Source organism: Pongo pygmaeus, chromosome 13 (genome assembly GCF_028885625.2).
Source record: "Pongo pygmaeus isolate AG05252 chromosome 13, NHGRI_mPonPyg2-v2.0_pri, whole genome shotgun sequence".
Taxonomy (NCBI): domain Eukaryota; kingdom Metazoa; phylum Chordata; class Mammalia; order Primates; family Hominidae; genus Pongo; species Pongo pygmaeus.
The window spans coordinates 103829783-103856853 of NC_072386.2; the positions used below are offsets into that span (position 1 = coordinate 103829783).

The 27071-nt window shown below is 43.3% G+C and overlaps 1 protein-coding gene across 8 annotated transcripts; it reads right to left on the reverse strand.

Moving 5' to 3' along the window:
• Positions 1 to 767: 767 nt before the first annotated feature.
• WDR31 (WD repeat domain 31) lies at positions 768 to 26287 on the reverse strand. 8 transcript variants are annotated; one of them, XM_054500908.2, is made up of 11 exons: positions 26075 to 26287; positions 22165 to 22317; positions 18093 to 18236; positions 17189 to 17321; positions 15084 to 15158; positions 9236 to 9380; positions 9037 to 9137; positions 7738 to 7805; positions 6584 to 6725; positions 4711 to 4873; positions 768 to 3152 (listed from the first exon to the last, which is right to left on the reverse strand). In XM_054500908.2, the coding sequence occupies exons 3-11, from the start codon at positions 18206 to 18208 to the stop codon at positions 2992 to 2994; spliced, it is 1104 nt and encodes a 367-aa protein (XP_054356883.1). In that variant the 5' UTR covers positions 18209 to 18236; positions 22165 to 22317; positions 26075 to 26287; the 3' UTR covers positions 768 to 2991. The 8 variants fall into 8 exon arrangements, with proteins under 8 accessions (XP_054356883.1, XP_054356882.1, XP_063505881.1 ...); XM_054500907.2 differs by having other exon boundaries at positions 17189 to 17318; positions 26075 to 26259; XM_063649811.1 differs by having other exon boundaries at positions 17189 to 17318; positions 24438 to 26168.
• Positions 26288 to 27071: the final 784 nt, after the last annotated feature.

Genomic DNA, 27071 nt, shown 5'->3' on the forward strand with positions numbered 1-27071 from the left:
AGCTTCCTCTCCCACTATCTCTTTGTCTTTCCAGAGTTGAAAGACCCATAACAAGGAATCAAAGGAGAGTGAAACGATGACTAAAGGGTTAGAGGATAAGATCTAAGAATGGATGAAGGAGGCCGGGCGCAGTGGCTCACGCCTGTAATCCCAGCACTTTGGGAGGCTGAGGCGGGCGGATCACGAGATGAGGAGATTGAGACCATCCTGGCTAACACGGTGAAACCCCGTCCCTACTGAAAATACAAAAAAATTAGCCGGGCGTGATGGCGGGCGCCTGTAGTCCCAGCTACTCGGGAGGCTGAGGCAGGAAAATGGCGTGAACCCGGGAGGCGGAGCTTGCAGTGAGCCGAGATTGCGTCACTGCACTCCAGCCTGGGTGACAGAGCGAGACTCCGTCTCAAAAAAAAAAAAAAAGGATGAAGGAATGGTAAACGTTTATTTTTATTTTATTTTATTTTATTTTATTTTATTATTTTATTTTATTTTGAGACAGAGTCTCTCTCTGTTGCCTAGGCTGGAGTGCAACGGCACAATCTCACCTCACTGCAACCTCTGCCTCCCGGGTTGAAGCGATTCTCCTGCCTTAGCCTCCTGAGTAGCTGGGACTACAGGCACGCACCACCACACCCAGCTAATTTTTGTATTTTTAGTAGAGACGGAGTTTCACCATGTTGGCCAGGATGGTCTCGATCTCTTGACCTTGTGATCTGCCCGCCTAGGCCTCACAAAGTGCTGGGATTACAGGAATGAGCCAACGCGTCCGGCAGAATGGTAAATGTTTAATACAGAAAAGGTTAACATATAGTCTGGACAGAGAGGACAATAAATAATTATGGCTACCATTTGTCACCACCTTTCCTGGCATTTATTTATTTATTTATTTATTGAGATGGAGTTTCGCTCTTGTTGCCCAGGCTGGAGTGCAATGGCACGATCTCGGCTCACTGCAACCTCCGCCTCCTGGGTTCAAGCAATTCTCCCGCCTCAGGCTCCCAGGTAACTGGGATTACAGGCATGCACCACCATGCCTTGCTAATTTTTGTATTTTTAGTAGAGACAGGGTTTCTCCACGTTGGTCAGGCTGGTCTCGAACTCCTGACCTCAGGTGATCCTCCTGCCTCGGCCTCCCAAAGTGCTGGGATTACAGGTTTAAGCCACTGCGCCTGGCCTTTCCTGGCATTTAAAATAGCTATGTCCAGTCTTCAGAACAGCCCTGTGGCGAGGTATGATCATGAAACCCATGTTATAAAGTGAAGAGGAAACAAATTTTATAACTTGCCCAAGATCATCCAGCTAAATGGAGAAGTAGAGATTCAAAGTCAGGTCTGACTCTTTGTAATAGCTTAAGAACAGACTCTCAGCTGGATGCGGTAGCTCATACCTGTAATCTCAACACTTAAGGAGGCTGAGGCAGATGGATCACTTGAGCCGAGGAGTTTCAGACCATGCAAACACACAAAAAATTAGCCAGGTATGGTGGTGCGTGCCTGCAGTCCCAGCTACTCAGGAGGCTAAGGAGGGAGGATTGATTGAGCCCTGGTGATTGAGGCTGCAGTTAGCCATGATCACACCAAGAGAGGGAACAAGGAAGGTGGCTGTCAGCCATGGTATCAGAGACAAGCAGAGGCCAGAGAAGACAAATGAAAAATCTTTCTTTGGCTGGGACTTGTCAGAAAGGGAATCTCCAGTGTTGGTGATGGCATCACCAACAGCCTCACGCGCCTTATGTGTGGGCGTCTCTGAAGGCAAAAAGAACTCCATTTTCCCTGGAGGAAAATGGACCTGTGAGCACGAGGCTGAGGTCTGACTCCTGGGGGCCACACAGGCAGGCCTGAGCACCTTGCCCTTCCTCACTGAAGGGGGCTTAATGTCTGGGGCACAGTTGACTCCATCCCTCTCTTTTTTCCCGTTTTTTTTTTTTTTCATGACAAGGTCTCATTCTGTCACACAGACTGGAGTGCAGTGGCACAATCTCAGCTCACTGCAAACTCTGCCTCCCAGGTTCAAGTGATTCTCCCACCTCAGCCTCCCAAGTAGCTGGGACTATAGGCATGCATGTACAGGCTGGTCTTGAACTCCTGACCTAAAGTGATCCGCCTGCCTCGTTTTTCCTGTATGTTCTAATGTTATTTCAGGGATCCCCTTTGCCTCACTCTGGCCATTCCAAAACATATATATGTTTCATTTATATAAATCCAAATAAAAATATTAAAATTGCAAGTGAGATATTTTTGGCCTTAATCTTTGAATTTCAATGTTTTTTTATCTGTAGAGCAGGTGTGCTAACTCCTATAATTCTGGGCAATGCCCATGTGGTTCTTGGCTGCTTCAAGCCATCTCAGGTCTGATTTTCACACAAGCTCATCAGCATTGGGCTAGAAGGGTACCGCCCTCCCACTCTGCTGCCACTTCAAATAGAAGTCCAAGCTTTCGCTTTCTTGCCCTGACTTTGATTCTTCACACTGCTGAGGAGCAGTGATTGAAGCTTAATTTCATTGTCTACAGTCTGTCTCTTCTATGGGGCTGCACTATTCTTTCCCATCTCAATTATTTCTGATGTAACCAAAACACTCTCTCTCCCCACTGCCTTTTTTCTTTTGTAAAGACTTGGAAAGGGTCAGTTCCAGAGGCTCGAGCCCTGTGTTCTGACTTTCACAGACAGAGGTCTGCCACTCTTACATTTACAGGTCATCATTCTGAGCAATAAACTTTTTTTGAAGAGTAGTCCTAAAAGCTCACTAAAAAGTTGCATTTGTATTTAACTTAAATAGAGAACCTTATGTGTAGTCCATGTTTCTGGACTCTATATCTGATTTTGAATCACTGGACTTAAATTATTGGACTTACAACACTGATACATCTTGTAAATGAACCTAAGCAAAGAATACCAGCCCTACATCCCACTCCCCGCAAGATAACTGGGAAAGACACAAAGCCACACTGAGGAGGAGCCATGGTTTGATATTGTCCAGTGAGTGTCTCTTGGCCTCAGAATGCTGCCACTTCCTGCAGTTCCAGCCCTTGGCTGTGGTCCATTCTGAGTAAGTGAATTCCTCTGTTAAAACTTGCACACAATAAGGAGATGGCGTCACCAACAGCCAGAGAAGTCAAGGGTCCTGATCCATCCAGAGACAAGGTGAAAAGGCAGGCTGCGGGGGAAAGGGGGACCAGCAGATTAGGCCAAGAGTGTAGCATCATGAAATGTGATGTCTTCATGAGAAATGCGAGGAAATAAAGCATTTGCTGTACATATCTAACCCATATGAGAGAGACCCCACTTCTTCAGAGGAAAGCATACCAGGGAGGTCAGAACTTGGGCCAACTCCATGACTTCAATGGTAGAGAATGGCACACGGGCCAAACAGGATGCATACCATCACCAAGAAGTATAGGGGTCTCACCGGCTAAAGACATGTTACAAAGGTGCCCTCAGTCATCTGCCCAGAGAATAAAGCAGGGCCCAGGCAGGGAAAAACACACGAGGATACTGATCTTTAGCTGCTGGCTTCCTGGGGTCTTGATGCCTTGGAGATGAAGGATAATGGGAGAGCCTGAAAGGCAGTCTTTGGGGGTTTCAGCTGACCCATCTCCCTCCATCTGCATCTTAGAGGCCACTCTTCTAAAAACTACAGGCGCATACCTGGTGGGCAGGGAATCTGTGCCACTTGGTCAGGTCAACACTTTCAGACCTCATTCTTCCTGGTCAGGTTTATGATCATTAAGTCTAAAACATCTCCTCTTTTTCCTCAAGCAACAGTTACACCTGGGTGGCTGGAGAAGCCACTCCAGGTAACAGTACAACAGGCTGTCCTTACTATGGAAGTTTGGCTTGTGGCCACAGCTATTTGCAGAGTGCCCACAAGACATGGTCCTGCCTCTATTCTCTGAGGGAACTACCCTGTCTCCCTTGAGAGGAGCTGAGTTCTAGAAGACTGTTGTAGGAGAGATTTGGTTTAAAGTTCTTTAAGTCAATGCTATTTCTGTCTGTGACAGAACCCTGTGTCCAGGACAGAATAGATGGAGGCAGTGGGGTGCTGGTAAACCAGCTTTCTGGAAGAAAAAACACCACCACCACCAATTCATAGCACTTGTCAATTTTCATCGTGTAAATACCTCCACCATGATCAGATTTCAGGCTACCAGAGGTTTAAAAACCAGTTCACAAAAAATCCTGAATATTTAACAATCGGCCAGAAGGGGCTGGCTCCAGCAGATCCAGGACTCTGGGGAGCTGGGTTGCATAAGACATCTTTTTTCTCTGATGCTTTGAAATGTTATGAGCTTACTGTGTTCTTAAACTTCAGCTACAGAATCAAAACAGGGCAGAGACTTTCTGAAACTATCCTTACTCCCCCTTACCCTCACCAAGAGCTGAGGCTTTCATTTTAGTCCTTTAAAGAAGACTTCAAAAGTCGCAATTCTTGTTCTCTTTTCCAGATATTTTGAGTGTCACAAGTTAGAATCTAATGAAGAACTTCAGGTAGAAAGAATGTAAAAGCCAAATCTATGTGAGTTCTCAGGAATGAGTCTATACAACATGGTACCAGGGGATACATGGGGATAGCATCTTGACATCACCTCTTAACCATGGGACTGGACAGTGGCAGAAGATGGGTGGCTTTGTAATGCTGAGCAATGGGAAGAAGGAGTTTTAAAGAAGGTTTTAGGACTTCATGTATCTTTTGAGGAGAACAGCAGGCTGCTTACCTCCAGTATCTTGGTTCCAAATCTTCACCTTGCAATCATGTGATGAGGTAGCAATTAAAGGCATCAAGGCCAATGCTCTTGGTAGAAAGACGCAGGATGCGACAGTCTGGAAATGCCCCTTATACTCACATATTCTGTTTCGAGTCTGTCTTAGGTCCCACAACTGCAAAGTAATGACATGGACCAGCTCATACTCACTTGTCTAGCTTTATCCATGAATATCCATCTCCCCCTACTCCCGTGATGCACCTATTCCCTCCACTTACCTGCTCACGTAGCTAGCCCTTATCTTCATCCATCCACAGACCCAACAACCCATCCATCCACAGACCCAATGACCCATCCATCCAGTGATTATTTCAAGCCTCAATTATGTCTCAAACAACCCTGGTTAAGAATGTGTCATATGAGTTTTTGCCTTTTTAATGGTTAGGGAAGTAAAAGCTCCCAGTCCTACAGCATGATGGTGTTCCATCATGGGGAACCCATGGGGAGCCCCAAAAAACAGTATGGGGTTGTTTGCTTTCGTGGCAACTCAAAAGCTGCCTTATTTCAACCTCTTGGCATCTGTGGGTCCTGTGGGGACCCCGTGGTTAGAAGTACCCCATAGGTATAAGTACATCTAGGTGCAGACATTCTGATTTAATGCCTAGATGCTGAACCTTGATGTGTGAAGACTAGTGTCTACAAGAGGGAAGTGCCAGTCAGTGCTGCCAGTCCTACTCTCATTGATACAGATCAGATCACAGCTGGAGAATAATGTTCAGGGAGGAGAGCAAATTGAATTATGTCCAAAAAGATAATGAAGTTATTGAACAGCATGTTATCCAGGGAATAGCTGTAGGAGCTGGAAATGTTTCACTTAGAAAACAGATGCTATATTCAAAGGCTGCAACACCCCAATCTACCATTTACTAGGGATGTGGTCTTGTGCAAGAGATGTCAACTTGCCATGTCTCTATTTCCTTGTCTGTGAAATGGAAATTATAGTAGTACCTAACTCATGGGGTTGTTTTTAAGGATTAAATGAGATATTACATGTAATGTGCTCATCCCAGTGCCCAGCACACAAGAAATGTTCAATAAAATAGGAGGCATAATTGTTCTGTTTGAATACTAGAGAACCCTTTTAATGGATATTCTACAATTATGAATCTAAGGTGCTTTGGAGGAGCCTAGGCAATCTATTCCAAAATTAACTGCAAGGAAGGTATATGAGTAAGGGATGGAGTAGGCCCTGGACCAACACTAGAGCTCCAAATTTCCTAAAAAGCTTGAGCTTCTTTTACTGTGGCCATGCCTATAATGGGAATAAATCTGGTTCTTCAAACAGTCCCTCCCCTCTCTAAGCTCTCCTGGGAGTAGAGACATCAGCAGGCTGGTTCTGTGTTTAGCTCCTCCCCATCTTGACTCTCATCCCATTCTTCTTTCCTACTACCAATTCAGAGAGCCCTAAGTTGATGAATGTGTCTTTTCTTTATTTTTTTGAGATGGGGTCTCCCTTGTTGCCCAGGCTGGCCTCGAACTCCTAGGCTCAGTTGATCCTCCCACCTCAGCCTCTGAATAGCTTGGACTACAGGCACATGCCACCATGCCCAGCTAACTTTTTATTTTTTTATAGAGACAGGGTCTTGCTCTGTTGCCCAAGCTAGTCTCAAACTCCTGGGCTCAAGTAATCCTCCCGCCTCGGCCTCCCCTATGAATGTTTCTTAAATGAAGCAACTGGAATGCAAAGGATCACTCACAGTATGCTTTTGAAAGAGGCCTGAGCCATTAGCAAAGCCTGCCTGTGTAGCGCAGCTACAGGCATGAGGCCAGAGTAAGTGATCTGTTCATCAGCAACCAGATACCTGGACCTCACACAGTCTCCTACCGTGGCTTCACAGCCTTCTCCTCCAAAGCCATTGCTGCAGGAGACACACTTGTGTCCATCCACACTGACTTCACAGTAGGTCTGAATGTGCTGCTTTGCAGGAAACATATGAGCTAACTGCAGCCCCCGACTGTCCCATAATCTGAAAGAGATTAGGGCAGGAAATTAGCTTGTAGTAAATGTGGCTGAAATACACCCGTATTGTCCCACTACCATAAAAGTCTTGGCTCTTTGCTGCGTAGGCCAGTCAGATTGGAATGGCATGATTTACCAAAAAACAGCAGCATGAACCAGATCAATCTCTGAGACTCTAAAGCTGGCAGGAAGTAACCAAATTGAATGACATCTGAGTTCTTTCTATTTTGAGATCAGTTAATAGAAATTGAGACCAAGCATCTTAATTGTACAAGTTAACTTGTTAATTTGGTCCTTTGAGACACTGCTTTCTGTGGACAAAAGGATATTTCTGTGCCTGTGACTTAAATTTTTAAAAAGATACTTATTATGATATGGGAGATCAGTCATCATTCAGAATTAGTTACAAAAGATTTACATACAGATCATGGCCAGCCTTGGCTATGGGGTCCACTGGGGAGTGTTTTGTTTTGCTTCTTATTTCATTTTTACCTCTTTACCCCATTCCTACCATTTTCTAAGGAGAATCTCTTCTGAGATCCAAAGTTTCTAGTTATTCTCTCTGGTCTAAGAACTACTGGCTTTACTGACTCCCCTGATGCTGATTCCGACCCTGCTTCCCCAGGGAGGGCTTCAGCTGAAGGCTGGGTGACTGAGAACACCAGCAGCCATGCAGGGGTAGCAAGGAGAGCCAGGCAGCCGGACAGGGTGGGACAAGCAAGTGACTGATTCTGAGGTTAATCTGAACACGTTCACACAGCAGGAGCTGGCTGAATCAGATGCTTTGAAACTATCCAAAACAGGGGTTTTTACTTGGCCTGATCTCATGGCACACAACCTCTACCTTAATGATCCATGGGGCCAGAGCAGAGAGGCCCCAGCAGCAGTGAAGGGCAGAGGAACAGAAGGCTCTGGGAAGGGCAGAGCAATGTGGAGAATCAGAGCGGGAATGGAGCCATGGACACATGGGAGCCACAGACCTCACCAGAAACACTTTCACAGCTGCTCAGTAAGCCCACCTGAGGGTTTTATCTTCAGAGGTCTGTAGTATGTATGGTTCTCTGGGGACCCAGCACAGGTGAGTGACCTAGAAAAAGAAAATGTTCACAACTTCTCCACACCAAGTCATTCCTCTGCTGTAATTCCTGTCAAATGTGCTAACTAGCATCACTGTGCCTCTTCTCAAGGATTCTGAACTAGCAAATTCATTTACAGGCATCTTAGGTTTTGCAGATACCTATCAGCCATGCTCTACCTGCATCTCCTGGGTTATCAGCAGCAAGGTAACAGCTGGGCCAGTTGTGAGCACCAAAATACATGCAGGCACCCTTAGAGTGCCTGAAACCCCAGCTGTGTGGCAGATAGAACAGCCCCTGTTGTAAGGTGGGTTCACTGAAACTCTAGCCCCAACACCTCATGGGGATCAGGAAGAGCATTCATGTTTCTCTTTATCCCTGCAGGCCCCTGCTGGACAGGCATAAAACAGTTTCCAAAATAACCTGAAATAACAGGATTTTCTTTTCTTCCAGTAACCTCCACCAATATAGAGGGCATGGGGCAAGCACATCTGACCACTGGCAGTCATCTTCAAAATTAGAAAAGATGACTGGGACTGAAATTTGACAACCACTAAAAGAACATCTACTATGGGTCAGGCACAATGACAGGTATTTCACATCTAGTATCTGAATTCATCCTCTGAAGAACCCTAGCAGGTGATAAAATTCTCCCCATTTTATAAATGAAGACACAGACACTCTAAGAGCTTAAGTAACTTCCTTGAGATAACATAACTGGTAAGTAATAGATCCATGATTTTAACCTGAATATGACTGACTCCAAAGGCTCTGCAGTTTATACCAGTCTGCTACTAGAAAACAACTGGTCCTTCAAAAGCAATGCAAATTCTACATCAAGCAAAAGGTAATGCTTATTTCTCCACATGATGTTACACATATGAACATACAATAAGCATAAGCTGTGAGGTCCTGGAAGACAGGAACTATGTTCTTGGTCACTAACCCTGTTCCTAGCACAGTGTCTGGCCCACAGAAGAAATGGAATAATGAAAGAAATAATGAAGACACCATTTTAAATTCCAATATAAGTGAGTAAAATCATTGTCTGGAGCAGAAGACTCAAGGGACCATCTAATCTAATAACCCCGAGAGGCCAGGGTCTCACAGCAGGTTAGGGGACAGCAATTGGGACCCAGGCTCTAATTTCTGCTCATGGGCCTCCTGATTTCTCTCCCGAGCCTCTCCTTCACCCCATGCTCCTTTCTGCTGCCCTGTTCTGTACCAAGTTTGAGTTCATACCACGTTCCTGGAGACAGATGCTCTTTCCACACTCTGTCCTGTCACCACATCCCACAGAAGCAGGGTGTTGTCCCGAGAGCCAGTGCACAGCTGTGATGAGTCTTTGGAAACAATGGTGAGAAGACAGCCTGTGAGTGGGGACCTGAACAGGGCTTTTCAGAAGTACAAAGGCATTGGGAAGAGGTCCGCTTTGTTTTACCTGGACTCACAGCCAATCCGGTGACCACCATGGCATGGCCACACAATTGCTGCCTTGGTTGTGAGGAACCGTGCAAGTCCCACATCATGACCATCCTGTCACGAGAGGAGCTGAAGAACTGGCTGGATTTGGGAATGCAGGCTACCTGCTCAGGGAAAAAACAACAACACTGAGATAGCTCTGGTGTGCTAGTTGGACTAGACTTTAAATTGGGGGAAAGATGAGTCTGCGTAACTCCCTCCCCTCACACACTTCTTTTTTTTTTTTTTTTTTTTTTTTTTTTTTTGAGATGGAGTCTCACTTTGTCACCCAGGCTGGAGTGCAGTGGCGTGATCTTGGCTCACTGCAACCTCCACCTCCCGGGTTCAAGCGATTCTCCTGCTTCAGCCTCCCGGGTGGCTGGGATTACAGGCGCCAGCCACCATGCCCAGCTAATTTTTGTATTTTTAGTAGAGACAGGGTTTCACCACGTTGGCCAGGCTGGTCTCCAACTCGTGACCTCAGGTGAGCCACCTACCTCGGCCTCCCAAAGTACTGGGATTACAGGCGTGAGCCACCGTGCCCGGCCCCCACACACACTTCTCAGAAGAGTAATACCTAAGCTTGAAATCTATGAATGCACAGCATGGGCCAGTCTGAATTTCCACCTTTTTCAATGTTGTGCTACCTTTTCCTTTATGTAGCAGATTTCCTCCTGTCCTTCAGGGTAAGGTTAAAAATCTCACCTCCTCAGATCATGTCACCTTGGTGAGGATGTTCCCCCTCTTGGGCTTCCTATAGAACTTCCTCCTGTGGGATTCCTTTTGCACTTGATCATCACCACACCCCAAAAATGGATGCTGTACTGTTATGACAGGTGATTCTGTTATACTTACGAAGAATTTGAAGTGAATCTCTGTTCCATTTTATGCTTTTTACCTTGAATACAACTTTGCTTGATATTATTATCATCCCAACTCCTGCTCTGCTTGTTTACATTTGCCTGATATATCTTTGCTGACCTGTTCTTCCTGTTCTGATCTCTTCCATCGTGTTTCTTTTTTTTGTAATTGTGGTAAATATACATAAAACTTACCATTTTAACCATTTTTAAGTGTACAACTCAGTGGCAACAAGTACATTCATTGTTGTGTAACCATCACCACTATCATCTCTAGAACTTTTTCATCATCTCAAACTGAAACTCTGCAACCTTTAAACAATTACTCTCCATTTTCCTCTCCCCGCAGCCGCTGGCACCCACCATTATTCTACTTTCTGTCTCTATGGACTTGACTATTCTAGGTACCTCATATAAGTGGAATCATACCATATTTGTCCTTTTGTGTCCGGCTCTTACTTAGCATAATGTTGTCAGGGTTCAGCCATGTTGTAACATGTATCAGAATTTCATTCCTTTTTTGTTTATTTGAGACAGGGTCTTGCTCTGTCACCCAGACTGCAGTGCAGTGACCTGGTCTCGGTTCACTGCAACCTTCCCTTCCCGGGCTCAAGCAATCCACTTGCCTCAGCCTCCTGAATAGCTGGGACTGTAAGTGTGTGCCACCATACCTGACTAATTTTTGTATTTTCTGTAGAGACAGGGTTTTGCCATGTTGCTCAGGCTGGCCTCAAACTCCCGGGCTCAAGTGATCTACCTGCCTGGGCCTCCCACAATGCTGGGTTTACAAGCATGAGCCACTGTGCCTAGCCTATTTCATTCCTTTTTAAGGCTGAAAAATAGCCCACTGTATGTATATTACCACATTTTGTTTATCTATGAATCTGTCAAAGGACATTTGGGTTGTTTCCAGCTTTTGGCTATTATAAACAATGCTGCTATATACATGTGTATGTGTGTGTGTGTGTGTGTGTACAAATATCTGTTCTATATTTACTGTTTTACTTTCAATCTTAAAGCTGTTTTGCATTAGATATGTCTTATTTTTTATTTATTTATTGAGACACAGTCTCACTCTGTCGCCCAGGCTGGAGTGCAATGGTGTGATCTCTGCTCACTGCAATCTCTGCCTCCCAGGTTCAAGTGATTCTCCTGTCTCAGCCTCCTGCGTAGCTGGGATTATAGGTGTGTGCCACCATGCCTGGCTAATTCTTTTTTTTTTTTTTAATTTTTAGTAGACATGGAGCTTTGCCATGTTGGCCAGGCTGGTCTTGAACTCCTGACCTCAAGTGATCCACCCTCCTTGGCCTCCTAAAGTGCTGGGATTACAGGCGTGAGCCATCATGCCCAGCCTAGATATGTCTCTTTTAAACAATATATAGGTGGCTTTAGTTTTTAACTCAGTAAGAGTACTGCCTTTCAATAAGTGAATTTATCCCAATTACATTTACTGCTATCATATATATGTTTGATCTTGTTTCTTCCATCTTTTCTGTTGGTTTTTGAAAAACACTTTGTCATATTTTCATTGTCTTCTTTTTCTATAAAATTGTATATTTGTTTTTAGAGTTATTTTTCCCTTTCTTTATATTTTTAATTTAAATAATATGGAACTTAAGTTCTTCTCATGATACCTCTGTATATGTATTAATATCCTTAAACTCATATTCTCAATGTATTAATTTCAGAAAGAAAACAGAATCTCCTGTAAGGAAAAAATTTTTTTTCTTTAATTAGCACAATTATATTACTTCTGGCTTGTTCCCACTTTTGTAGGTACTCTCTTGGATTTTTATCTAGTCTATTATCATATTATTAATATTTTGTATTTTATACATATAAATTTTTAAAAGAGTTAAAACAATTACATTTCTTCTCATAGCCCTGGTTTTGACAATTCTTTAGACATAATTCTGTGTTTAATTGGATTGAAGGCTCATACAGTGAATTCAGTTTGGAACTTCTTTAATATTCATTGGCTTTATTATTCATCATTCATTCACTTTTTTTTTTTTTTTTTTTTTTTTTGAGAGGGAGTTTCCCTCTTATTGCCCAGGCTGGAGTGCAATGGTGTAATCTCGGCTCACCACAACCTCTGCCTCCTGGGTTCAAGTGATTCTCCTGCCTCAGCCTCTCGAGTAGCTGGGATTACAGGCATGCGCCACCACACCTGGCTAATTTTGTATTTTTAGTAGAGACAGGGTTTCTCCATGTTGGTCAGGCTGGTCTTGAACTCCCGACCTCAGGTGATCCGCCCGCCTTGGCCTCCCAAAATGCTGGGATTACAGGCATGAGCCACCGCACCCGGCCCATTCACATTCTTTAATAATATACCTTCAACTATATTATTGAGGAATGCTTTGCATATGGCAAGATTTTACAAATTTAAGAATGTCTTTCCATTGCCTTTACATATGAACAACACTCTCCGCACATACAGATTCTTTTTCTTTCTTCCTTTCCTTTCTCTTTCTTTCTTTCTTCCTTTCTTCTTTTTCTTTTTCTCTTTCTCTCTTCTCTCTCTCTTTTTCTCTCTCTCTCTCTTCCCTCCCTCCCTCTTTCTTTCTTTCTGACTGGGTCTCGCTATGTCACCCAGGCTAGGGTGCAATGGCACAACTATAGCTCACTGCAGCCTCCATCTCCCTGGCTTAAACGATCCTCTTGCCTTAGCCTCCCAAGTAGCTTAGACTAGAGGCATGCACCACTATGACCACCGAATGGATTTGTATTTTTATTTGTAGTAGAGACAGGTCTTGCTATGTTGCCCAGGCTGGTCTTGGAACTCCTGAACTCAAGCAATCCTCCTACCTCAGCTTCCCAAAGTGTTGAAATTTTAGGAATGAGCTACCCTGCCTGGCCAATTTTTACTTTTTAATAATATTTTTCCTCAAATCTTTTCTCTCCCAGATATTTCTTCTATTGTCTTACTTTTTTTTGAGACAAAGATCTTGCTCTGTCACCAAGGCTGGAGTGCAGTGAAATCATCACAGCTCACTATGGCTTCAACCTCATGGACTCAAGTGATCCTCCCACATCAGCTTCCTGAGTAGCTGGGACTATAGGCGCACACAACTACATCCAACTAATTTTTTAATTTTTTTGTGGAGATGGGGTCTCATTATGTTGCCCAGGCTGGTCTCAAATTCTTGGGCTCAAGCAATCCTCCTGCCTTGCCTTGCCAAAGTGCCAGCATTACAGGCATGAACCACTGCACCTGGCTTGTCTTATTTTTTCAATTTCTTGTTTCATAGAGTACATGTTCTCTTAATTTATAGAGAGTAAAAAGCATTAATCAAATTTTATCTTTGCTTCTTCAGTAGTTCTTCCTTGAAAGTGTATTTTCATCTAACATTAGCTTGTTATATGTGTATTTAAAAAAAATCTAGGCATATAGGCCTCACTTTGGATCCTTTCTGCTTATTAATCTTTTCATCTTTGAATGAGGGTAAGTCCAATTTTTGGCAGTAAATCCAGTAAGGCTTGATACATGCTCAAGTGTTACATGCACACACACATGCATGTGCACACACACACAAGTGCCACACATACACACACTCACACACAGTCAATTCTCTCTCACTTTCTTTCCTTTTAGTCCAAGGTCCACTATAACTTGACTTGTCATGCTGAATATTGATGGTTGATTATGTCTTGATTTGTCATCCTGAATATTGATGGCTGATTATGTCTTGTCTAAATAGCTGAGACTACAGGTGTGCAACTCCATGCCTGGCTAATTTTTTTTATTTTTGGTCAAGATGGGGTCTTGCTATGTCCCAGGCTGGTTTTAAACTCCCAGCCTTGGGCGAATCACTTGAGGCCAGGAGTTGGAGACCAGCCTGGCCAACATAGCAAAACCCCATCTCTACTAAAAATATAAAAATTAGCCGGGTGTGGTGGCACAAGTCTGTAATCCCAGTTACTTGGGCGGCCAAGACAGAAGAATAGCTTGAACCCGCGAGATGGAGGTTGCAGTGAGCTTTGATCAAACGACGGGGAGAGTGAGACTCTATCTCAAAAAACAAAACAAAAAATTCCTGGCCTCAAATGATCCTCCTGCCTCAGCCTCCCAAAGCACTGGGATTACAGGTATGAGCCACCATGCCTGGCCAGTCCTTCGGCATTTTAGGGTGACCAGAAGCAGGAGAAGCAAGCTGGCAGCAGCCTCAATTTTGTTACATTGTCTTGTTTTACTGGTAAACAATCTATATCTTCAGTCCTCATCTTTCTAAATAAAGGGCTGTTGGTAGGACCATTCAGAACCAGCCAGCTCTTTTAGTGAAATCTGCACTCTGCCAAATATCTGGGGATAAGTGCATTAGAGCATGGTGTTCTCTATCAGTCTAGTTCAGAACACAACGTATCTGGCAAGCAAATATCATATTCTGTGCTATGGGATTGTGGCTGATGCCTAGTTTTGTTATAAATGAAGTGTGTATCTTAATTTTTGGTTCATTTAGATGGATTTCAGAGCAGGGAATTATATAAATTGGCATTCTCTATCATTTTTGCTGGAAGCTCAGTCTGGTCTGTAATGCTATCTAACAAATTAATTTTTATTTCATTGTTATTGAATGTTCATTAAATGTCCCCAACTAGACTAGAAGGTTGCTGAGCACAGGGATTTTGTCATTTTCCTAGCTATGGTAAGCACAGGGTAAGCCTAAGCCTTCAGTACTGTACCTGTTGAGTCAGGATAGGTCAGGGAGAGTTGTTATCAGCTGTGTTCTGTTTACTACCTGTGCTATTAAGGGCTTAATGACAAAAGAAAAATTGTGTTCGATATGCCTGTAACAACAACTAAGTGAATGGTTTGCTCTGTTTCTCCTGAAGTAGGACTTCACAGCATCAAACATACCTTTGCATTTTTCCTTAAGACCAAAGATTCAATCACTCTTAATATCTAGAACTATTAGCTATCCTTTATTCAGTTCCAGATTGCCTTCATAATAATCATTTGAAAATTACCTTGGTGATCTCATGTTCATGTCCTTTGAACCTTTTCACTACATTTCCAGTTTTCCAATTATAGGCCACAACTGTCTGAAGAGAGTGAAGATTGTAGTTTCATTACTCAATTCTTGTTAAAGTGACACTAGCCTCTACTGCATTCTCACCTTACTTTCTCCCTCCTCACTCACTCCCTCTCTGTTCAGGAACTTGCTCAAAGCATTAGGGGTTCCCTGTTGTGGCCGTCCCTCCTCACGTGCCCCTCCTTTATGAGTTTCTTTTCTTTCCTCCTGGTTGTTCTCTGTCTCTCCCTCCGACATTGGACCACTGCTCTAAACTTACTGATGGGTTTGGGCTAACATTTCCCAAGGAGAACTGATTCCACTGGAGGTTCTGGCTGTAGATGGTGAAGGAGAATTCCACATAGGGTTAGATTTGTTTTCCCTACTGTACTGTATTTTTTTGCTGTGGTGTTTTTTTTTTTTTTTTAATTTACCATTTCAAGCTGGGCGCGATGGCTCATGCCTGTAATCCCAGCACTTTGGGAGGCCGAGGTGGGCAGATCACCTGAGGTCGGGAGTTCGAGACCAGACTGACCAACATGGAGAAATCCCATCTCTACTAAAAATACAAAATAAGCCAGGTGTGGTGGCACGTGCCTGTAATCCCAGTTACTAAGGAGGCTGAGGCAGGACAATTGCTTGAACCTGGGAGGTGGAGACTGCCGTGAGCCACCCTGCCTGGCCTAGATTTTAAGACAAAATACTGCCAATTAAACTATGATACTTCGATGCATCCTGATTTCAGAAGTGTTAAAATGTGAAAAGTGAAAACAGGGCCAGGCACAGTGGCTCATGCCTGTAATCCCAGCACTTTGGGAGGCCGAGGGGGGGGCGGATCACCTGAGGTCAGGAGTTCGAGACCAGCCTGACCAACATGGAGAAACCCCATCTCTACTAAAAAAAGAAATACAAAATTAGCCGAGTGTAGTGGCACATGCCTGTAATCCCAGCTACTTGGGAAGCTGAGGCTGGAGAATCGCTTGAACCCAGGAGGCGGAGGTTGCGGTGGGCCGAGATGGCGCCATTGCACTCCGGCCTGGGCAACATGAGCAAAACTCTGTCTCAAATAATAATAATATAATAAAAATAAAATAAAATGTGAAAACATGCATCTTAGAACCAGTGGAATACAGTATGCAAATGGAATTTGAAGATTCTAAAAGGCTATGGAAAATGAGAGACATTATTATTTTTTGAGACAGAGTCTCGCTCTGTCACCCAGGCTGGAGGACAGTGGCCCGATCTCGGCTTACTGCAACCTCCACCTCCCAGGTTCAAGCAATTCTTGAGCCTCAGCCTCCCAAGTAGCTGGGATTACAGGCAAGCGCCACCATGCCCAGCTAATTTTTGTATTTTTAGTAGAGACAGGGTTTCGCCATGTTGTCCAGACTGGTCTTTAGCGCCTGTCCTCAAGTGATCTGCCTGCCCTGGCCTCCCAAAGTGCTGGGATTACAGGTGTGAGCCACCACACCTGGCCCATTATTAGTATTATTCACTACAAAAAGAATTAGCAGTTGTGCTACCAGTGTCCCAGCTGTGAGGGCTATGATAGATCCAAATATGAAGGAGAGAAATGTGAGAATGGGAGGAAGGAGGACAAAAACACAGGGAGGAATCATGATGCATACCAGTGTAGACAGCATAAAAGAAGAGATTAGACAGTTCCTTTTGCTGACAATTAACTCCTGTGTCTCCCTGTAGGTGTAACATGGGATTGGTGGGAAGTATAATCTTTGCCATTTATAGAGAGCATGTGGGTGGTCAGGCATAGTGTTAAGGATCTCACCTACGTTCTTTGATTTAATCTTTAATAACCACCTGTGAGGTGGCATTATTATTCCCACTTAACAGATAAGACTGAAGCTCAAAAAAATTTAAAGACTTTTCCAAACGAATGGGAAGTGGCCAAGCAGGGATTTAAATCCAGTCTTTCTAACTCTAAAGCTCATATTTTTACACTCATCAACCCTGCTCCAGAAATGCAAATCCTAGACTTCCTTTCAAAATATCTTTCTTTCCCTGCAATAAAGTTCATTTCCCGGGAAACACTGCAAACCCCACCTTATCTTTCCCTCCAGAGACACAAAGGTCTGAGTTCAAAGCAGCCACGACAGAGACGGTATCCATGTGAGCTGGGCTATACTCTTGAAAAGCTTTAGTTTGAATTCTCTCTTCTATAATTTCATCAGGCCTGCTAAAAAGAGTATAGAAAATGAGAGACCCAGTGGCATGGGAGTGGATGGGGGTGGGGTGGGGTGGGGTAGGGAGAAGAATGTGGGTTAAGAAGGCAATTCAGTCCAGACTAAGGAGAAATATTTAAAAAGGAGGAGAGAAGGGAGACCCATTTACATTGTCAGCAATGGTATTATTTACTCTGAAAATGTGCAGAATGACTGAAGGATTGGAATCTGATAAAGGGGGATCCTGAAGCCAAGAAGCCAGGAGTCTTTCTTTGCTCACACTAGCAATTAATCCTAAAGATTTAGGGCCCCTCTGTGTATGGGTGCAGACACTAGCTAATAAACTGACTGTTTCTTTCTTTTGAGACAGAGTCTCACTCTGTTGCCCAGGCTGGAGTGCAGTGCTGCAAATGGCTCACTGCAGCCTTGACTTCCTGGGCTCAAGCAATCCTCCCACCTCAGCCTCCCAAGTAGCTGGGACTACAGGTTCATGCCATTATGCCCAGCTAATTTTTGTATTTTTTGTAGAGATGGGGTTTCGCCATGTTGCCAAGGCTGGTCTCAAACTACTGAGCTCAAGCAATCTGTCCACCTTGGGCTCCCAAAGCGCTGGGATTACAGGTGTGAGACAGCACACCCAGCCCTGACTGTTTCTTATCCAAAAGAAAACACACTAAACTATTCAGGGAAGGCCATCAACATTCGCGCTGGGCCTTCTCTTTCTTTAGTGGAGAGTTTTAATGGGGTATGATAAAACCTGGGCTCCCAGGGGAGGATTGCAGTACCTGTATTTATAAGTGCTGTGTTTGAGTTTGCTTTGCAGTTTCCCCATCACGACACGAAACCTACACGAAACCTTCTGTGGAGGAGCTTGTTTCAGTTGGCACCTGAGTAGCAGCATCCCCTGTGACTGCTGGAAGTTGTGTTCCCTGTTTAATGAAAAGAAGAATACATATTGTTAATTTTGTTAGGCACAATAGTATGATGTTGAAAATAAATCCTTTTTTAGACTAATTAATTGTATGCTTTTGCTTTTCCTCCTCACCCTGCTTCACCCTTACGGCCCTGAGGTTGCAGATACACAAAAACAAAACTGATTTTAAAAAAGACTAAGAAGTCCTGTAATAAGTAAAACACAGAATTGCCATATGGTCCAGCCATTCTAATCCTGGGTTTAAGGCCAAAAACACAGAAACAGATGTTCAAACAAAAATTTGTGCACAAATGTTCACAGCAGCACTGTTCACAGCGGCCAAAAAGTGAAAACAACTCAAATATTCGTCAACACATGAGTGGAGAAACATCATGTGGTCAATCCACACAATGAAATATTACTCGGCCATTAAAAGGAATGAAGTACTCATACATACTACATGGGTGAATCTTGAGAACATCATGCTAAGCAAAAGAAGCCAGACACGAAAGGCTACATAGTTCATATTCTACATATGTGAAATATCCATAGTTGGCAAATCTATAGAGACAAAAAGCAGATTAGTAGTTGCCAAGAGCTGGAATAAGGAAGAGACTGGGGAGTGACTACTTACTAGATACAGATAGAATGTAATACAGAATATCTTAATAGGCTAGATATAGTTTGGATATGTGTCCCCTCCAAATCTCATGTTGAAATTTGATCCCCAGTGTTGGAGGTAGGGCTTAGTTGGAGGTGTTTCGGTCATGTGGCCAGATCCCTCATGAATACTTGGTGACATCTCCCTGGTAATTAGTGAGTTCTCACTCTATTAGTTCCCACAAGAACGAATTGTTTTTAAAAAGCCTGGCACCTCCCTCCTCACCTGGTTCCTTCCTCTCTTGCCAAGGGATGCCTGCTCTCCTTTGCCTACTGCCACGGTGGAAGCTTCCTGGGCCCTCACCAGAAAGAGAAGCCTGCGTCACGCTTTTTATACAGCCTGCAGAACCGTGAGCCAAATAAACTGCTTTTCTTTATAAACTACTTAGTCTCAGTTATTTTTTTATAGCAACACAAACAAACTAAGAGACAGAGTTTCCTTTTGGAGTGATGAAAATGTTCTAGAACTAGATAGTGATGATGGTTGCACAACAATGTCTCTGTATACTAAATGTTACTAATCATAAATTTTATGTTATGTGCACTCTGCCACAATAAAATAAATACTAAGAAGATATAATCAAAAATAAAAAAATAATTTACACTACTGAAGCTTCTTGAAAAAGAAAAGCCTCAGTTATTCTAAAAGGTTATAACCTTCCTTGGTTGTTGGATTTTTTTTAAATAATTTCACTATGGCACCTCTCAGTGTGCCAGAATCATGAAATAGATGTTCTGAGATGCTAGAAATAATGGCACTAAATGAGACAATGTAGGTAATGACCTAGACTAGCAGTTCTTAAAGTGTGATCCATGGAACATGGGGGATTCCTGAGAGCCTTTCAGGGAGTTTGGGAGGACTTCCCTTTTCCACCCACATCTCTCAGTGAGGCCCTTCCCTCCCTCCCTCCCTCCCTTCCTTCCGCTCCTTTTCTCTCCTCCTTCTTCCTTCTTCCTTCTCCTCCTTCTCCTTCCTTCTCCTTGTCCTTCTTCTTTCTTCCATTTTCCTTCTCCTTCCCCTTTCTTTTTTTTTTTTGAGACAGGGTCTTACTCTATCACCCAGGCTGGAGTGCAGTGGTGTGATCTCACTGTACCCTCAACCTCCCAGGCTTAGGTGATCCTCCCACCTCAGCCTCCCAGGGAGCTGGGACTACAGGCTTGCACCATCATGCTCAGCTAATTTTTTTGTGTTTTTTGTAGAGACGGGGTTTCACCAACTCCTGGGCTCAAGCAATCCACGTGCCTTGGCCTCCCAAAGTGGGGCCTTCTTTTCTTTTAATATCTCAACATAAACAATAGATTATAATAGACTGAATGCAGAAGCAGATATCAGAGTCCAATTGTCTCCTTTTTAAGGCAAACATTAGAAATTTGCAAAAACATAAAGCGATACCATTTCTTCTAACCAAATATTTTGGTTTTGGAAAGTATATTTATTTTTCATAAAATGATGTTTTATGTTAATATGCAATAGGTTTATTGCTATTTCAAAATTAATAAGTAAATGTCTTTAAAATTTCTGTTTTTTAAAATTAATTAATTAATTTACTTATGTATTTTATTTATTTTTTTGAGACGGAGTTTCACTCTTGTCACCCAGGCTGGAGTGCAATGGCGTGATCTCAGCCCACTGCAACCTCTGCCTCCTGGGTTCAAGCGATTCTCCTGTCTCAGCCTCCCGAGTAGCTGGGCATGCGCCACTACATCATGCTTTTTTTTTTTGTATTTTTAGTAGAGACAGGGTTTCACCATTTTTTGGCAAGGCTAGTCTCAAACTCCTGACCTCAGGTGATCCACCCACCTCAGCTTCCCAAAGTGCTGGGATTACAGGCGTAAGCCACCGCCCCTGGCCTCATTTATTTATTTTTAAATTTAACAAACCCTGCATGTGGCATTCAATCTCAGTTTTAATGTCAAATGATGGTAGCAGAGCAGGATTCGAATCCAATCTATAACCTACATAAGCAAAACCTCTTTGGGGGTTCTTAATTTTTAAGAGTGAAAAGAAGTTCTGAGACCAAAAAGTTTGAGAGCCAGTGACTTAGAATTTAAACAATGTTAATATTGGATTATATATTAGAATTAAAGAATAATGAAACATTTTCCAGATTTACTTGTATCATCCCCCTCAACTAACAAGGCTAGAACTGAAAAGAAAGAGAATGAATTATGCATTCAAAGGTGCTCCTCTACTCATTCAGGAAACACCTCCTAAGCACCTTATTTGTGTAGGTCCTATACCAGTTGCTGCTGAAACTGAAAAAAAGAGAAACCTGAAGATGTGACCAGCATGAACATTTGCTGGGACCAAAGGAACCTAACGAAAGACCAGTCTCAACTACTCCAGGTCATGTGTCCCCTGCAACTGGCTGTGATATCAGATAGCTGAGGGAAGTATGGGGGGCAGTGGGAGCACCCAGTCCCCATTTCTTCTGAGGTTCTGCCTAAAAGTTCTAGTAAATGAGTTTCTTATGGGTATGACCAACCTAATTCTAGGAAGAACTGTCTACAGGAAGAACTGTTTACAGAAGAGAACAGCAGCTAAAACGCACCAACTTAATATTCTCATTCATAACATTAGCATTAAAAAAATAGAGCTTTCCAGAAGAATTTCAGCCTACATTTTGAGAAGCTGCTAGATAGAACTGACCTCCCGACGAGAATAGGTAACCAATACAGAAAAGCACAACGCAATGGAAACAATGTGAGTGGCATCAAGAGGCCGAGGATCTACCCCAGCCCTGCCTCATCCCATTACATGTCCTTGAGTAGCTCCATTCCTCACTCTGGCCTCAGCCTCCCCAGCTAGAAAATTAGGACACTATACGAAATGATTTTTAGTAGACTATGTGTATAATGAGAGAAGGTCTCTCATTATTCATCTTTGTACCCCGAGTGGCTTACACAGTACTGTACAACAAAAATACTTGTGAAGTGGCGAATCTAAGGTCCCTTCCACTTCAGATATTCCAGGATTTTCTATAAGAGGCCACAAGATGTAATGAGAGGCAAAATTCAAGATAGTTTTCAAAAAGTTTGGGATGTGGTATTGTTTATAGATAGAGGGTGCAGGGCTTCTTATCTTTCAGCCTAACCTATTTTTCAACATTGTCATCAAATTAATGACAGATGCCATCCATAGATCTAGGTCACTGGAAATTGCAGGTGCTATAAATGGATTAGCTCTGCTCAAAACTGATTGGTATAGTCAGAGAGCCATACTTCCCAAGTAAAGCATATTCATGGGACATTCTAAGGAAAAGGTAACTTTTAGAATTACTTACCCCCAAACCAATAGGATCTTCTTGGTGAGCTGCCCTATTCAATAATTTGTAATGTGTATCCTTTGGAAAATAGTTCAGGCAGCCACTTCTTAATCTCTGTAATTAGTGGGAAGCCACTGAAGTTAATCTCTTCTCTGTCTAAGCATGTTTGCACTGAAAAGAGATTTACAAGGTAAATAAAGACCTTGTTTATTAAAGAGATGGTTAGGTGTAGTTTTCCCTCACAAAGAAATAAATATTTTACAAAATTCCAAGATTATCTCTCTCACTTTTCCACAATTCAGGAAAGTATACTATAGTGTTAATTATATATCTATTTTTAAATATGCAAAATATATTTAAATACATTGTTAAACATTTTGATTTTGCTCATAACATAGTACTTCTATTCATCAAAAATCTTGAGTTGACTGCTTATTTCAGAGTTTACTGCTTTTGTGAAAAAGGCAATTTCTCCTGTTTTAAAGAATTCTCCTAGAATTTGAGATGAAAGAGCTTTTCAAAATCACTGTATATAAACCATTTATTTATTTCAAGATCTGCAGAGTAAGGGTAGAAATATTATTTGCTCAAAATTATAACTGACCATTTATTTAAAGATCTGCAGAATAAGGATAGAAATATTATTTGCTCAAAGTTATAACTAAGTAAATCTCTTGACTTCTAGTCCAGAATTTCCATTATAAATGTCTACAAAGAATGAACAGTTTTATTGCATTTTAATAACTCAATTTTAAGAATTCAATTAAATTCTAAATATTGATTGACAGTGCAGCTTATTCTGAGAATTAAGGGCAGCACAGAATAGTCAGAACAACATTTGATTAAATGCATTAGTGTCCGCATTAGATAGGACTAGTTGTGAATTATAGCTCAACTGTGGCCTTGGGTTAAGTTGCTGAACCTCTCTAAGTCTCACTTTCCTATGTGTAAAATAGGATAACAACTCTATCATTGATTTCTGCGAAGATTAAAAATAGCACTTAAAATGTACCAGGAACTGCTCTATGTTTTATATTTATTAACTCATTTTATCTATTCCACAAGCCTCTGAGATACTGTTACTACAGGTTGAGCATCTAATCCAAAAATCCAAAATCCAAAATGCTCCAAAATCTAAAACTTTTTGAGCACTGACATGACATTCGAAAGAAATATTCATTGGAGCATTTTGGATTTTTTTTTTCTTTTTTTTAGACAGAATCTTACTATATTGCCCAGACTGGAGTGCAGTGGCACAACCTGGGCTCACTGCAACCTCCACCTCCCAGGTTCAAGCAATTCTCCTGCCTCAGCCTCCTGAGCAGCTGCGATTACAGGTGTGTGCCACCATGCCCGGCTAAGTTTTGTATTTTTAGTAGAGATGGGGTTTCACCATGTTGGCCAGGCTGGTGTCGAACTCCTAACTTCAAGTGATTCACCCACCTAGGCTTCCCAAAGTGTTGAGATTACAGGCATGAGCCACCGTGCCTGGCCACACTGGAGCATTTTGGATTTCAGGTTTTCCATTAGGGATGTTCAACCCTTAAGTATATAATGCAAATATTCTAAAATCTGAAATTTGAAACACTTCTGGTCCTAAACATTTCAGATAAGGGATACTCAACCTGTATGGCCATTTTGTAGATGTGAAAAGTGAGGCACAGAGATATTAAATAGCTTGCTCAAGTTTATACTGCAAATAAGTGACAGAGCTGAAACTTGAATTCAGGCAGTCCAACTCCAGAGGCCCTGTTCTTGACCAGCATATTATACTGTATCTCTACAAAAGCTGGTGCATATAAAACTTCTGGTTCAATCTGGCAAGTTGTTAACAATAAATTATGGTTACTAGCATGATTGCAAGATTAACAGTGATCATACTGGAAGCAGCATTTTCACCCTTATTAATACTGTTCATAATGCACAAATATTAATGCACAAATATACACAGAGAACACATACAAATGGATATATGAATCTAGAGGATATTAAAGCTGAAGGAAATTATGGGCTCTGTTCAGAGTGACTGGACCCAATAAAGCTAAGAATTCATTATATTACATTGCAAGGCAATTAAAAAGTCTCAAGAATAAAGTATATAAATTTGGGTTATGTCTACGTTGTTGTAATTTATCATGAGTAGACTAAGAAATAAAAGTACTACTAAGTTATCTTCCACTATTTTTATTAGGAACATGTAATATACTTGAGAGGAGGTATAATTTCTGGTTCATTTTTGTATCTATGATTTGACCTTAGCCTAGGAGAATGAACGCAAGGCAAATAAATACCTGTTGAATGAATGAATGGAATACTAAGATGAAGAGTCTGCTTGGTGGTACGTATTTTTTTTTTTTTTCTGAGATGGAGTTTCTCTCTTTTTGCCCAGGCTGGAGTGCAATGGCGCGATCTCAGCTCACCACAACCTCCACCTCCCAGGTTCAAGCGATTCTCCAGCCTCAGCTTCCTGAGTAGCTGGGATTACAGGCGCCTGCCACCATGCCCAGCTAATTTTGTTTTTAGTAGTGACGGGGTTTCTCCATATTAGTCAGGCTGGTCTCGAACTCCCGACCTCAGGTGATCCGCCCGCCTTGGCCTCCCAAAATGCTGGGATTACAGGCGTGAGCCACCGTGCTCGGTCCAGTGGTACACTTTTTAAGGACCCAACAACATAAGCTCCCTTTTAACCTGCCCAACAACATATCCTTTAGAGAGCAGTCACCCTGTTTCATCCCAGACTCCAGACCCAGAAAGGCTGGAGAGGACATGAGAAAATCTATAGATTCAATTATGGCTCTGGATGTCCCCGTTGGTTCCAGTTGGAACCAAGCCTCAGTCTGAATCCCAGCACTTCTTTCTATTTCAATATGCTTTCCAAAGGCCTTGGGATATCCAGTAGTCACTCTAAACCACCCTAAACAGAAAGCAGAGAATTCTCTTTTAACTCTCCAGTGCAATATTCCTTGATATACACCAGCACCTGTCCAACTGTTCTATTCCATGAAGAAACTGGGACTCAGAGGGCTGTAACTTGCTGAAGGTTACAGGGGCAGAGCTCGGTGGACTGGACCTTATTTCCCTGGTCCCCTGTTAATGCAAATGCTGATATCTTATCTCCCTCCGTCTCCCCAAATCTCCCTCTGCACACTTCTGTCTTACACTCTGGGAGACCAAGGCATCTTTAGTCGCCAAAACAATGCTCAAAGAAAGAAAAGTATGAGCAGAAACACCTGGAAGCTGGTCTGGTTCAACCCTCTAATGGTACAGATAGCGGAAACTGAGGCCCAGGGAATAAGAGGGTCTTGCCTAGAGTCACACAAGGAGCCAGTTCTAGGCCACCACTCTCAAGGTTGCCTCAAATTTTGGGGACGACTTGTGTGCAGTTTTTCCTTTCTTCAGATCGCAAATGCTCCTCTCCCTGCCCATTATATGAACAACTAAAGCTTATTTTGTTTTTGTTTTTAAGAGACAGAGTCTCGAGTCTCGCTCTGTCACCCAGGCTGGAGTGCAGTGGTTGCTCACTGCAACCTCCGCCGCCCGGGTTCTAGCAGTTCTCCTGCTTCAGCTTCCCAAGTAGCTGGGACTACAGGCGCACGCCACCACTCCCGGCTAATTTTTTGTATTTTAGTAGAGACAGGGTTTCACCGTATCGCCCAGGCTGGTCTCGAACTCCTGACCTCGGGCAATCCACCCGCCTCGGCCTCCCACAGTGCTAGGATTCCAGGTGTGAGCCACCTCGCGCGGCCTAAAGCTTATTTTTTATGTGTATGTGGAAAGCGGAGAGAGGAGTCCCCGAAGATGGGAACCTAGCGCCACCCAGCCCAAGGTTGGCCCTCATAACCGCTCTCCGCTTCGACCAAAGGGCGAGGGTTGCCTGCTCCTAGTCTGCCGCTACGCCCCTTTCTCCCACCTCAGGCTCAGTACCCACCGGTAGGCTGCGGGGCTGGAGCTGGGGCCGGTGGGAACGCGGAGCCTGGGGCTGTGAGCAGACTCCGAGCCCTCCCGCGCCTCCGCCCCTAGCAGCAGGCGCACGTTGCTAGGGCGGGAGTGCGGGAGAAAAGCCTCCGGGCACCCTCGCAGGCCGCCGAACTGCAGTTCCGCTCGCCTAAAGCTGGGACGGAACTGAGTGCCTGGCGCTACTCTCTTCGTGTAACAATGCACCGATGAGGTCCAGAGAAGAAGACGCTTGTGCCCAGGACCCCGCTGCCAGAAGAATCTAGACAATCCAAGGAAAACGGGTACCTTTGTAATAGCTATGGAGAAAGCACTTAATAAAGGTCATCTTTTAAATTATTAGTCGCTCAGATATACATGTTGCCGTATTTCTTTGGAGTTTCCCTGATTTCGACTAGAAATTCCTCCTTTGGACACTCCCCCAGCTCCCCACTCCTCTATTCTTTTATTTTTTTCATTGAACCATTACAGCCTAGTACCATAGCAAGAAGAGACCCCTCAGTACCTTCCTGAGATCCGAATGGGAAGACAGTTGTGGAAACTAACAGTTTTTACAGCTGCGGTCGCATTGCTTCCAGACTAGAGTCTATTCATCTCCGTATTCCTGGTGCACAGTATGGGGCTTGGTATATAGTAGGGGCTTGTTGAATGTTTGTTGAATGAATGAATGAATGGCTGGGATCCTAGCCAACATTTATTTATTTATTTATTTTTAAGACGGAGTCTTGCTCTGTCGTCCAGGCTGAAGTGCAGTCGTGCGATCTCGGCTCACTGCAACCTCTGCCTCCCAGGTTCAAGCGATTCTCCTGCCTCAGCCTCCCAAGTAGCTGGGACTACAAGTGTGCGCCTCCATGCCCAGCTAATTCTTGTATTTTCAGTAGAGATGGGGTTTCATCATGTTGGCCAGGCTGGTCTCGAACTCCTGACCTCAGGTGCTCCACCCGCCACGGCCTCCCAAAGTGCTGGGATTA